We start from the raw sequence: 12,463 nt of genomic DNA, 5'->3' as shown, positions 1-12,463 counted from the left end.
ACGCTGGTCTCTGTGCATTGAAAGGGGGCACGCTGGTCTCTGTGCATTGAAAGGGGGCACGCTGGTCTCTGTGCATTGAAAGGGGGAACGCTGGCATCCTTTCATTGAAAGGGGGCGCGCTGGTCTCTGTGCATTGAAAGGGAGCATGCTATACCTTAATTACTGAAGGCCCCTTTCACACTTTTGTGACCTCAAAGTCACGCAATTTTTTACAGCGTTTTTTGCCGCAAAGCAATGCCTATTACATTTTTCTGTTTGCGCCCCTCCCAAAAATTTGTAGTGATACACCCCAGAATTCTATTCACTTTTCCTACTGCTTGGCCACATTCTCATTTTCTCATCTCATTTTCTCATTTTGCAATAATCAGAAATAGATGCACCAAAATCTTTCCTCTGTAGTTCTGACCAAAACTGTACCTCCAATACAGTACTCTATCAAGGGATTATTTTTCTTTAAGTGCATTATTCTACATTTAGAAACCTTATTCTGCAGTTTCTATTGCTTTGACCAGTCCAACAATGCAATTTTCCATGCTCTAGATATATCGACCCTTCTACACACCTTTGTGTTATCAACAATAAGGTATACCAACCCCCACAAGCATTTACCCATATCGCTTACAAATAATTACATCCACATTTATTAGACATATATACGCACTTTTAACAGCAAGATGCTAAATTGTTTTCAGGAAATATTCACACCATTTTGATCATTTACCCAAAGAAGTGGATTAACATATGACATACACCTCAGTAATAGCCAAACCCACTTATGTACTCTATATTTCCCATAATTTAGCCATAACAAGCCCACTTAGGGCAAGATAACTCAGAGTACATTACCCAAAACAAGTTTGCTGGGTAAGAGGCTATCTAGCATTTCCCATGTCCAATACCATAAACAATCGGTAATTCTAACACATTCACACATTTTAGTTTCTTGGCCTTTTATGTGATTAGAGGAGCTGAGTGGAACAACATCATAACCGCAGTCAGGCCTGTAGTGTGACTGAAGCCATGATCAGAATTCCCCCATGACTGAAGCCATGATCAGAATTCCCCCCAACACATCTATGAAAGTGGGGGGTGTCATGGCGCTCTTCTAATATCCCAAGGTGGTACAAGGAATGTGGGTGGATGGGAGGGGGGGGGGTTATGGGGCTGCGTGGGGGGGAACAAAGTTTGGTACTGTAGGGAAGCTATAGTCCGCGGCAGCCGGCTGAAGCGTGGAGAAGCCCTGAGAGATGCAAGAAAGGAGAGAGCGGCGCCAGCTTAGTATAGTACAAGTTTATTTAACACTGTTAAAATTGGTGACTCACTGTCCGAGGTTGGGTGAGACCGGTACACAAAGACTGTTAGGGTCATCCATCTTCCTCTTCCAGGATAGTGGTCATAGGAGAAGGTGGTGAGGTTCCAGAGGTATAGCCGAGCCGCTGTGGGGCTGCTAGTTGTCACTGGCCGCGGCGGAGCATGCACAACAGGGCTCCGGCTGCCGACTTCTGATCCCTGATGACATCACTTCCTGGCAGGAGAAAAATAGGGGTTGCACGCGTTCAGAGCATCCGTGCTCCTTCGTCAGGCGATCTGACCCTAACAGTCTTTGTGTACCGGTCTCACCCAACCTCGGACAGTGAGTCACCAATTTTAACAGTGTTAAATAAACTTGTACTATACTAAGCTGGCGCCGCTCTCTCCTTCCCCCAACACATCTAACCTGCAAGCCCAGACTCTCCCTAGTGTGGTGGATGTCCAGAATGGCACTTGAGTTAAGGAAACCGTTTCCCTCAAAATTACGGAAAGTTCTCCCAACAGATATGAGCCTATCAGGCTGAGGAGTCCTAGATACATTCTCAATGTAAGGGACTTGGTCATATGAGGAAGACTGGCTTCCTATCTACATCCTGAAACTCAGGACAATTCAACTGTCCCTTCTTCAATTGACCTGTGAGTTGTGCGGTCACCTGACCAGAATTAACTCAGTGATTCTGATTGCACCAAACTGCCTCAGGAGGACATATTCAAACTCCTGGCACCCTCTCAACGGGCCTTTCTGGGTCATCTGGGCCTGCTATCTTAAGGATTTTCCATCTTCCAGCTCGGTTGTTGGCTTTAATGCCATGGCTGTTGAAACCAAGGAACAGAGTCATATCTGATTTGCTCATCCCTACCCTCTTGAAGGTTAAGAAATCAACTTTATCTGGAAAGCTTATTTTGTGTGTTGTGAGGCTTAGAAGTTTCATCCTAGAATGTACTCTGTGGGACACATCCTGTCCTTTCCACAGTCTGAACCAGCACCTGGCCTTGAGTTCCATCAAGGAACAAATATCGTCAGTGATCATTCTGTTTCAGACACTACTGGTCTTTCATTCCTTAGTTAAGGCTTTTCTACAGGTCGTCACACGCATCTCTTCTCTTTTGCATTCTCTCGTACTTCTGTGGGACTTTTAATTTGGTTGGTAATAAAACAACACAAGAGGGTGCAAACTAAGTGCAGTATTAAGGATAACTTTAATGGAACAGCCAAATTCATATAAATTAACAAATGCTCTTGCCAGTATAGTAGCAGCTGTTACAGGGATCGTTCACCCAATGGAGGCACATTAGTGGTAGCAGCCAGCATGGATGGAATGGCCAGGAAGTCATCAGGAACCATCATGGAGTGCGGTACCAGAAATGACAACATGGCGGGGGGACAGCCTGTAACCAAGGTAACACGTTGTGGAGTGCCATAGGCGCTACACAGTGGTTCCTGACTTCCTGCCTTGACTGACAAGTGACTTCCTGGCCTTTTCATCCACGCCGGCTGCTACTGCTGATGTGCCTCCTTTGGGTGAATGATCCCTGTAACAGCTACTACTATACTGACCTGCTCATTTCTGTGGATTTATTTGAGTTTACATTTGGCTGCTGCATTAGTTATTCTCAATACTGCAGTCAGGCACCCCTTGTATGTTTATTATCTTTCAGAAAATGATTTCTGTCTCTTTGGGGAGCTGTTTACAGTGGTGCTTTTTTGGCCCAATTCATGAACTTTTGTTAATTTTAGGCCCTATTACCATGGACTAATTGAGAAGACTGTGTGCTTTTAAATCCCTGTAATGCCCCGTATATCTGTGTTTTTTGAGTTGGTGGTTTTAGCCCTTCAAAGACTGCCCTTACAACCAATTGGGGCTATTCTCTTATCTGAGCTTACTCACAAGGTGTCCATCCTCATTTCTGTCACCTCTGAGTTAGGCTTTATACAAGATACGGCTGCTATCTTAATTGTATAGTACAGGATAAAGGGTGACTATTCAAAGACCCCGGGTACTTTCACCTGGGACCTTCAGGTGATTGGACACTGGCAACGTTTTTGAGGACGTCCCCTGGGCACCACAGATATAACCCTAATCCACTCTGTGAGTCCTCAATTTTTTGTCAGGGTCCTAAAGTGCAGTAAAGGCTGAAGGTTTTTTACTTATTTGTATTCTCTGCATTAAGGCAAAAAAACTTCTCTGCAGCCACTGATCGACAGATGTTTTCCAACATTCCTATTTCACAGGTACAGATTCTTTAGTCAGCTCCTACTTCTTATACAGCACTAGAAGCAGCACATCCAGATCAGTCTACCCCTTTTAACCTTGGAGCTGTACCCAGACTTCACACTGTGGGGACAGCCTATAATGTTGCTTTGGGTACTGACTATAGAATGCTGACCCTGAATAACCCTTAGGGGTATGCCCACCAAGGTGGGTGAAACCTGGACCCTAACTTTGTGGGCACGTAAGAAAATGTCATTCCATACCGCTTGACAGTTTTTTTATTGTTAAAACTGGAGCTCTGCTTGGAATGTATTCACGTTACAGTGTAAACTTGTCAAATTTGGCGCTAAAACTCAGCCACGCAAAACTTAGTCTCGGGTGGATGACCAGGTGTTACACCCCACATTTAATCACATGCTTTATCGCCACTTCAGCCTAGAGTCCTTTTAAACTACTCAGGAACTTCCTCCACAAAGACTTTGCTGCAGGACAGTCTGCACCTGGGTTGCTGCAACTTTCTTCCAGGCACGCTTACACTTTTTTCCGCACCCGACTTTGAGTACCCCTCTAAAGATTACCCTTACCTGAAAACCAGACAAAAGTGAGCCACACCAAAAACTCAAGCAAACATTCATTCTGACGATGGCCCACACAGCAGACGATGCTTGCCTTGCACTGGAGCATGACTTGATCGTAAAACAGTCTTTGCATCCAACTCTAGTTCTATTTCAGGCATGCAGCAAGCAGCCTACCTGACAAAAGCAGATTTTTCTGCAACTATGTCACAATTTTTCAGACAACTAACGGTTTAAATATAAGCATCTCTGTGCAGGGCTCCAAAACACCAAGCTCATTTCCCAGCTGCACCATCTCTACCTGACTTGTATCCACATATGCCCGACCTAGAAAAGAGAATGAGGACCTAGAGGAAGTGTTAGGGGAGGCTGCAAAAAACTCCTATACACCGAAAATGTGAAGAAGTAGCCAAAGCGCAGGAGTTAGTAAAAACATTGTAACATTTATTATAAAAACAAGTATCCACACTTATATTGAGGTAATCAGTTTGTCGCTTGATTGTGGAGAGGCAAGACAGTGTGTGCGCTGATGGAGCACTGAGTCTGCTGTAGTACAGCCGCTGAAAACCTGATCCGCCGAAGAGATGGAGCAACGGCGGGGTCTACAGCTGTCCTCTACGAACTGGGCAACAACCAGGAATGAGCAGGGGGCTTTTACAATGCATTTCAGAGGACCCCACCTCCTTTGTCAAATGCAGCCAATGATAGGGCAAGAGCGGGTTTTGTATCAGCCACTGAGAGCCGTTGGAAAAAGGATGGCAGCAAGACAGGAACTGTCCATGTGGTGACTGCTTCAAATTGAGAAAATAGCAAGAGCATTCAGAAGTGCTAGATTGGCATGCACGCTGATGAATACAGCTAATGATGGAGCAGGAGTGGCTTTTCTACTGGCAACTGAGAGTCGGTGGAAAATGATGGGAGTCGGGCGGAACGGTCTGTGTAGTACAGGTTTGAAACGGACAATTAGTAGGATCTATCAGAAAGGCTCAACTAACGTATGTAAATGGGGAATGGAAAAAAAGGGGGAGAGAAATGACGGGACACAAAAAAGAGCCTGCCGAGGCATATAAAAATAAAAAACTTAAAAGATGGAACAAAAGGACGTAAAGCAAAAAGGGCACAAATGTTAAAAACAAATGCCAAAAACGAGAAACAAATCACGAACAGGTACAGATCCAGACTCTGTGCTCAGGATGCATAGGTAAATGCATATAAATGACACCCTTTAGTCTTACACATGGGAAGATTCTTAGATCTGATTGTCCCTATATGTCATTGTACACATCCATTCCCACAAAGTGGGTCTGGAAGTGCTCACACTTCTGACTACTGATTCCCAAATACATCACATGCAAGCCCTGTTCATTCTAGATAGTGTTCATTTCTGCCTAGAACACAATTACTTCACTTTTCTAGAGCAGTACTTCCTCCAGATACAGGGCACTGCCATGGGTGCTTCCTTTGTACCCAATTATGCCAACCTCACCATGTGCTGGTGGGAGGAGTCCCGTATCTGGAGGAACAATCCTTTTGCAGCTCATCTAGTGTATTATTAGATCTACATAGATAATGTCAACATTATTTGGGATAGCCTGCCAGTGGATATAGATGCATTCATCCAACATTGCAATACGAATATCCTAGGCCTTTCCTTCGCACTCATTTTTTACTTTTTATATGCCTCTGCAGGCTCTTTTCTGTGTGTCCTGTCTTTCTCTCCCCTTTCGTTCCTTCCCCATTGGCATGCATGTTAGTCGAGTAATTCTCACAGATCCTGCTGATTTTCCATTTCAAAGCTGTCACTACACAGACCGTTCCAGTCCCACTCCCATAATCTTCCACCAACTCTCAGTTGCCGGTAGAAAAGCCGCTCCTGCTCGACCATTGGCTGTCTCCTTCGGCGTGCACATCAGTCTAGCACTTCTGACAGCTCTTGCTGATTGGCCAGTTTGAAGCTGTCCCCACACACAGGTCCTGCCCAGCTTCACTCTTTTCCACTCTTATTGGCTGGTACAAAAGTTGTTCCTGCCCCGTATTGGCTGTACTTGGCAAAGGAGGTGGGGGCATCTGAAACACGTGGTACATGCCTCCTGCTCATTCGCCGTCGTTGCCTGGTTTGTAGTGAGTGGCCATAGACCTCACTGTTGCTCCATCTTGTTGGTGAGTCCGGTTTTCAGTGTCTGTCAGTGGCTGCAGTACACCAGACTCAGAGCTTCATCTGCACCCACTGCATTTCCTCTCAACGATCATGCAGCACACTTTTTAACTCAGTGTAATGAGGGAGATTTGTTTTTATAATGTTACAATGCTTTTACAAACTCCTGTGCTGTGCTTTGGCTACTACTTCACATTTTGAGGATCTCTCCCTGATCTGATGTGCCTAGCTGTGGAGAAACCCAAAGTTTCCATTCACCTTCTCACTCCTCTATCCACCCCTGATTTTCATCCCACAGAGGCAACTATCAAGGCTGCCGACTGTTTGTACCCATCATTTGGGGCCAGGATTTCACCAGCTTACCAACCTAGGAAACCACACCATTAGGAATAAGTCATTTTATGTTCATATGAACTTCCTTTTACTACTACTACTTTAGCTGTATTTGTAATTTCAGCTGTGAGCGCAGGGAGACTTTGTCCTATACACTGAACTTGCAGCTTTTCCCAGTATGCCCACAAATGTGGATATGCTCACTTTTGCTGTGCAGAAAAGCAGATTTGTCTCACTTGTGTTTCCTCTGTCTCACCATGCCCTTTAGACTATTGGGTCAAACTAGAAAAGATTTATGTCAAGCTAAAGCTAAGTGGACTACGGCAATGAACACATAACATGATACTGTGTTCAAGGACCATGCCCTAACTGAGCTATAAGAGCTATTCTCTCCTGCTCTGCTCTTTTGTGTGAATGCCTAGAATAAGTTATGACACACATTCCTGGAAGGCCTCTAATCTCCTTTCACATGGACAGAATCTTGTGGCTCAAGGTGTCAGCTGAAGCTGCCTGTAATAGATGCCTCACATGTAGGCCTATGAAGGTGGGTATCATTTTGAGAAAATTCATCAAAGATGTCACAGGAGAGCAGGTTCTTCTTCCACAGCTGAAGATTCCAAAACCCCTCCTCTGGAGCCCCTACCACTTCAAGACACAGGGCGGTTCACACCACATGGAATCCAGTGCTTGCTTTTTCTGCATCAGAAATGCATGAATAGTAGTTTAGATGGTTTCCAGTGGCATAGTTCACACCAGTGCAGTAAGTTCCAGTGCGTTCCAGTTCCAGAACAAAAAAAGTAGAACATGCTGCATTTTTTCTGCACTGAATAGTACTGGAACGCAGTAAAATGCATCAAAAACGCACAGGAATGCACCAAACATTCAACGAAACACACGTCCCTATTTAAGGTAAAGGAAAAAAGATGAAAAAATGCACTAAAAAGCATAAAAACGCACCGAAAATGCATCAAAAACGTATACGCAGAAATGCATCCGGAACACATCTGGACTGCGTTTATATGGTGTGAACTGGCTCCACAGAGCACCTAATCACTTCACCCAAGCTTCAGCTTGAAAGTCTATCGCCAGCTCTTCCTTTGGTGTAACACTAACCCACAAAGCCTTCTAAGTTTTTCCCAAAGCCCTCTTCCCAATGAAGGGGTACCTTAACTGGTAAGAGTAGGGGGACCTCTGTTACAATTTTCCTAGACCAGTAGGTTCAATCGGTGGTTGCAGAGGGGTACAAAACAGAGTTCAGAACTACCCCCTCACTGCATTCTTCTCACAAATCAACCAAATTCTGCCCAAGGACAGTCAGACTTGTAAAATGCCCTGCACCATCTCTTGTCCCAGGTAGTAGTTGTGCCATTACCACAACAGGACAGATATAAACAATTCTTTTCAAACCTAGTCACTGTACCCAAGTCCAGTGGAGGTGTTCATCCTGTTTTGGACCTAAAATCCCTCAATATATACCTGCAAATTCCAAAATTTTGCATGGTATCTGGTTCAGTTATTGCCCCTGTGAGACAAGAGGACAACCTGGCAACTGTAGATATCAAAAATGCCAATCTGCATGTTCCCATTTATCCACCTCATCACCGCTTTATAACTGTGCTTTTGACCTATCGTCTGCTCTCAGATTATTCAGAAAGGTCCTAGCACCTTGTCGTGCCCTTCCAAGATGGGGACAAAATGTTTTAGGCTTTGTCACACCATGTGCAGACGTGTTTTTCTGCACACATTCTGCAAGGTCATAGAAAAAAACAACTTTTCTCCATGTGCCTCGTTAACACCACACCACAACACTAGTATCATGTGCAGATTTTTTTCTGTCCAGGAATCTGCAACGCAGATGAAAACTGATGTAAACTTTGGTCTCTGCATTTGAAATCTGCATGGTTTTTCCCATCGGTTTTTATGCACGTATGGTATAAACGAGGCCTAACTTGTTAAAAATCTGATGCAGCTGTCTTATCTACAGACTGGTAAGCTGAAATATGTTGTTTTTTGTTTAGAGCTAACAAAACATGTACATTTTAAATCCTCCAATTTGAACTGATTTTAATGGTAAAATGAAGTGTACAGGTCCTTTTCTCTACCAAATATAACACTAATGCTAATGTGAATGATTATCATTAAGCACAATTCTTTTTTGCTCTCCATGCATTTGAATTGAATAGATGATGTTAAAAATGCATTCAAATTAATCCAGTGTGAACAGGTCTACAACAAATACAAAACAAGCACATTTTAGTCTACAAAGAAGAGTTAAAATCAGCAATATTATTTTTTCAGTGATTTGGCCTGATCACATTCATTTTCCTACTAATATTTGAGGCCAGGACAGTGCACAATAATGGCTACATCTAAAATTTTACATATGCTTGTCATTCGCGCCATACACAGAATATTTTTTACTTTACGATTTCATTTTTTTTCTCTAGTGCCAAAGACGGAAATGATGGATAAACGTTTGGGTAATCTGGCAGAAGAGTTTAAAGATCTGGTGTATCCACCTGGTTATAACCCTGAAGGCAAATCTGTGAAAAGAAAACAAGGTAAGAAAAGGTTTGTGCACATTGAAGTCTGGGAAAATTGTTAAAGGCATAATTCTGATTGCTTTTTGTATGCATTATTCCCATCCTGACTCACTGGTTTTGGGGTAATGTAACTTGGATTATCTGAATATATGTATTTTGGCTCTAAACAGCCCACGCTTGTATACTTAACATGGCAGCAAGTTTGTGTACATTCGGACAAAGCCACAGCTGTGGTCTATATCAATCACCAAGGGGGCTTGAGAAGTGTCCTGGCGGCTCGGTAAGTAGCCGGCATTCTAAGGTGGGCTGGCCGATTCGTTCCAGCCTCAAAAACGTCTGCCACAACTCCTGTGCAGGATCCAGACAGAAGGGATTCCAGTTATTCTAGTGGCCTCAGACTGGCCTCGCTGGTCTTGGTACGCCAATCTGCTAAGGCTGTTATCCGGTGCTCCTTGAGGATCTGCTGTCCCAAGAACCAATCTTCCATCCTGCTTTACAGTCGTTGACTTTGACGGCTTGGCTGTTAAACGCCAGATACTGAAGGATGGAGGTATGTTTGAGTCGGTGAGTCCTACGCTGTTAAAATCTAAGAAATCTGCTTCTAGGAAGTTCTACCATCGTACGCGAAAGACACATTGCGTGGTGTGAGTCTCTCGGGGTTCATCCTCGCTCCTTCCCGGTGGATCGGATCTTAACCTTTCTTCAATGGGGGGTTGAACAATAATTGGCCTTGAGTACCATCAAGGGCCAGATATTGGTTTTTGGCGGTCTTTTTCCAACAACCTTTGGCCACACACTCCCTGGAGTGTACCTTTTATTCAGGGTGTCCGATATTTGGTTCCTTCAGTGCGTGCTCCCTTGCCACCCTGGAATCTTAATGTGGTGCTTTCATCTCTACAGAAGCCTCCCTTTGAAAATATTCAGGAGGTTTCACTGCTTCGCTGCCCCAGAAGGTGGCTTTCTTTGGTGGCTATCACCTCTGCGCGCAGGGTGTCGGAACTGGCGGCGTTATCCTGTCATTCACCTTATGGTGATTCCCAAGGACAAGGTGGTGCTTTTGCCTCTGTCCATTATTCCTTCCTAAGGTGGTCTCTGACTGTCATTTGAATGAAGACATTGTGTGGCCTCCCCTGTGTCCCAGCCCTAAACATTCCAAGGAAATTTCCTTACATGCCTTGGATGTGGTTCAGGCAATTAGATTGTACCTGACAGCTACGGAGTCTTTTAGGAAGTCAGACTCGCTATTTGTGCTCACGGACAGACCTTATAAAGGGTTGTCCGCTTCTTTTGCAACCATTTCCAGATGGATCAGACGGTGGTTCAGGCCTATTGCATCAAGGGTCACGTTCCTCCATTCCCTGTCAAGGCGCACTCTACAAGGGTGCTTTAGTGGCTCCTGGGCTTTCTGTCATCCAGCGTCGGTGACGCAGGTTTGCAAGGCGGCCACCCGGTCATCGGTGCACATTTTTACAGTTTTTATAAAGTGGATGTGTTGGCATTTTGCAAATTCTTCTTTTGGCCACAAAGTTTTGCTGGCTGATGTTTAAGAGGACCTGGTCCTCTTTGAGGGTGTGTTGTTTTTTCAGGTGAGCTCCAGTTGTTTATGGTTGAGCTCCATGTTACCCGTTTGGCTATGGTTAGCCTTGGGAACTTTTTTCTGCTTTTTTCCCCACCCTTAATTAATGTTTGACACTGCTTTGGGACGTCCCAATGGTTAAGAAGAATCAGGAGCTGTTTCAAATGAGTTAATGTTTATCATAATTATCTTTGATTGTAGTATGCTGACTGATCTCATTATACGTTGTAAACTAGATTTGAACAGTGTCTATCCTAATAAACCTCTAAAAGCTGATGATTCGTGTTAGTTTCCTTTCACACTTATGTGACTTGTCGCAGGACATGTGAAATGCTGTGTATCTCTGAGAGCAGTTCCAATTGACACTACTGAGGTCACTGTGACTTCATAAAAGGTTCCTGCACTACTTTGATCCGACTTTGACACGACTTCAATGTCAGAGTCTAAAGGTTGTATTAAAGTTGCACTGAAAATTGCACAGCTTTGGAGTCTGCTAGTGTGAAAGGAGTCTTAATGAGGGAAAATCTTGTGTGTTCATAAATGTGGAAAGATTGAGTTTCCTCTCATTTCAAATTGGTAGCTTGAAGTTCACCCATGGCCTGCTCCAAACAAGTAGAAAAGTAAATTTCCCTTTCGTTCATTGACGGACATAGCTCCTGATTTTTCTTAACCATTGGGTTATACTACCCCCCTACAGGAGTAGGACACTAGGCAGGAAAAAGCTTGACGGCGTGCCAGCTCCATGTTACCTGGTTGGTTATGGTTAGCCTTGGGAATTTGTTTCTGCTGTTTTCCCACCCCTCATGTTTAGCACTGCTTTGAGACGCGGGTGTATACCCCCTGGCAATGCCCATAGACGTAGTTAAGCTTTTTGCTGCCTAGTGTCCTACTTCTGTAGGGTGCAGTATAACCTAATGGCTAAGAAGAATCAGGAGCTGTGTCCGTCAATGAACATCAGAGAAATAGATTTTACGGTAAGTCAAAAACCCCATTATTTTTTTTATATTATTTTTAGGCAAGCTGTGTGAATGGGAACATATAACAAACACATGTGGTTTTCTCCAATTTGCAACAATGGAATCACACTTTGAGCAGTCATTCTGTTTCGGGGAGAAAAGATGGGTTTCCGAATCACTGTTTAGTCATGATCTTAAATATACATGCAGAGTTTATTTGGTTATACCTACATGTCTCATTAGTAATCATGTAAAATGTTCTAAATGTTAACATTGTGGCTCATTTCATTTTTACAATGTTTAGGTTTCAAGACAGACTTTGCTGTTTTGCAGGTGAAGGTGATGGTCAAGCTGTAAAGAAAGCCAAGGTTGAGATTTCTATGTCAGAAGATGATCTTAGGGCCAGTGTGAAGAATGGAACACTGGGAAAATTAACTGTGCCTGTGTTAAAGCAACTTTGCCAGGGCTATGGTCTAAAGGGTGGAAAAAAGCAAGAATTGGTGGATGCTCTTGTTGGATACTTTAATAAAAACTGAACATGCCTCCATGTCTGTACATTATGGTTGTGCTAAAGTACTGACTGTACAAAATGCAGATTACACACCTGGTGGCAGATTAAGGAACACAATCCATTCATTGTAGAGTTGATTTTTACAAGGGTCTTGTATTAAGAAATATAACAGTTTTTTTATGTACAGCAGTGGGTTTTTTTTTTTTTTACACTCTTCTCTATGATGATTTGAAGCTATGTTTGGAGAGCTCAATTAAAAGACAACATGGATCCTAAAGTTCATGAACTCT

At 43.6% G+C, this 12,463-nt stretch overlaps 1 protein-coding gene across 1 annotated transcript in view; it reads left to right on the top strand.

Annotated features, from left to right (window-relative positions):
- Positions 1–12,214, top strand: part of XRCC6 (X-ray repair cross complementing 6) — a 234,138-nt gene extending 221,924 nt beyond the window's left edge. The window contains exons 11-12 of the mRNA XM_082265111.1: positions 9,035–9,148; positions 11,996–12,214. Of these exons, the coding sequence (XP_082121237.1) occupies positions 9,035–9,148; positions 11,996–12,198 (317 nt within the window). The 3' untranslated portion in view covers positions 12,199–12,214. The remainder of the gene's footprint in view (positions 1–9,034; positions 9,149–11,995) is intronic.
- Positions 12,215–12,463: the final 249 nt, after the last annotated feature.

This window comes from Pelophylax lessonae, assembly GCF_965119305.1.
Source record: "Pelophylax lessonae genome assembly, chromosome: 8".
In the NCBI taxonomy this organism is placed as follows: Eukaryota; Metazoa; Chordata; class Amphibia; order Anura; family Ranidae; genus Pelophylax; species Pelophylax lessonae.
This window is presented reverse-complemented; position numbering and strand designations above follow the sequence as displayed.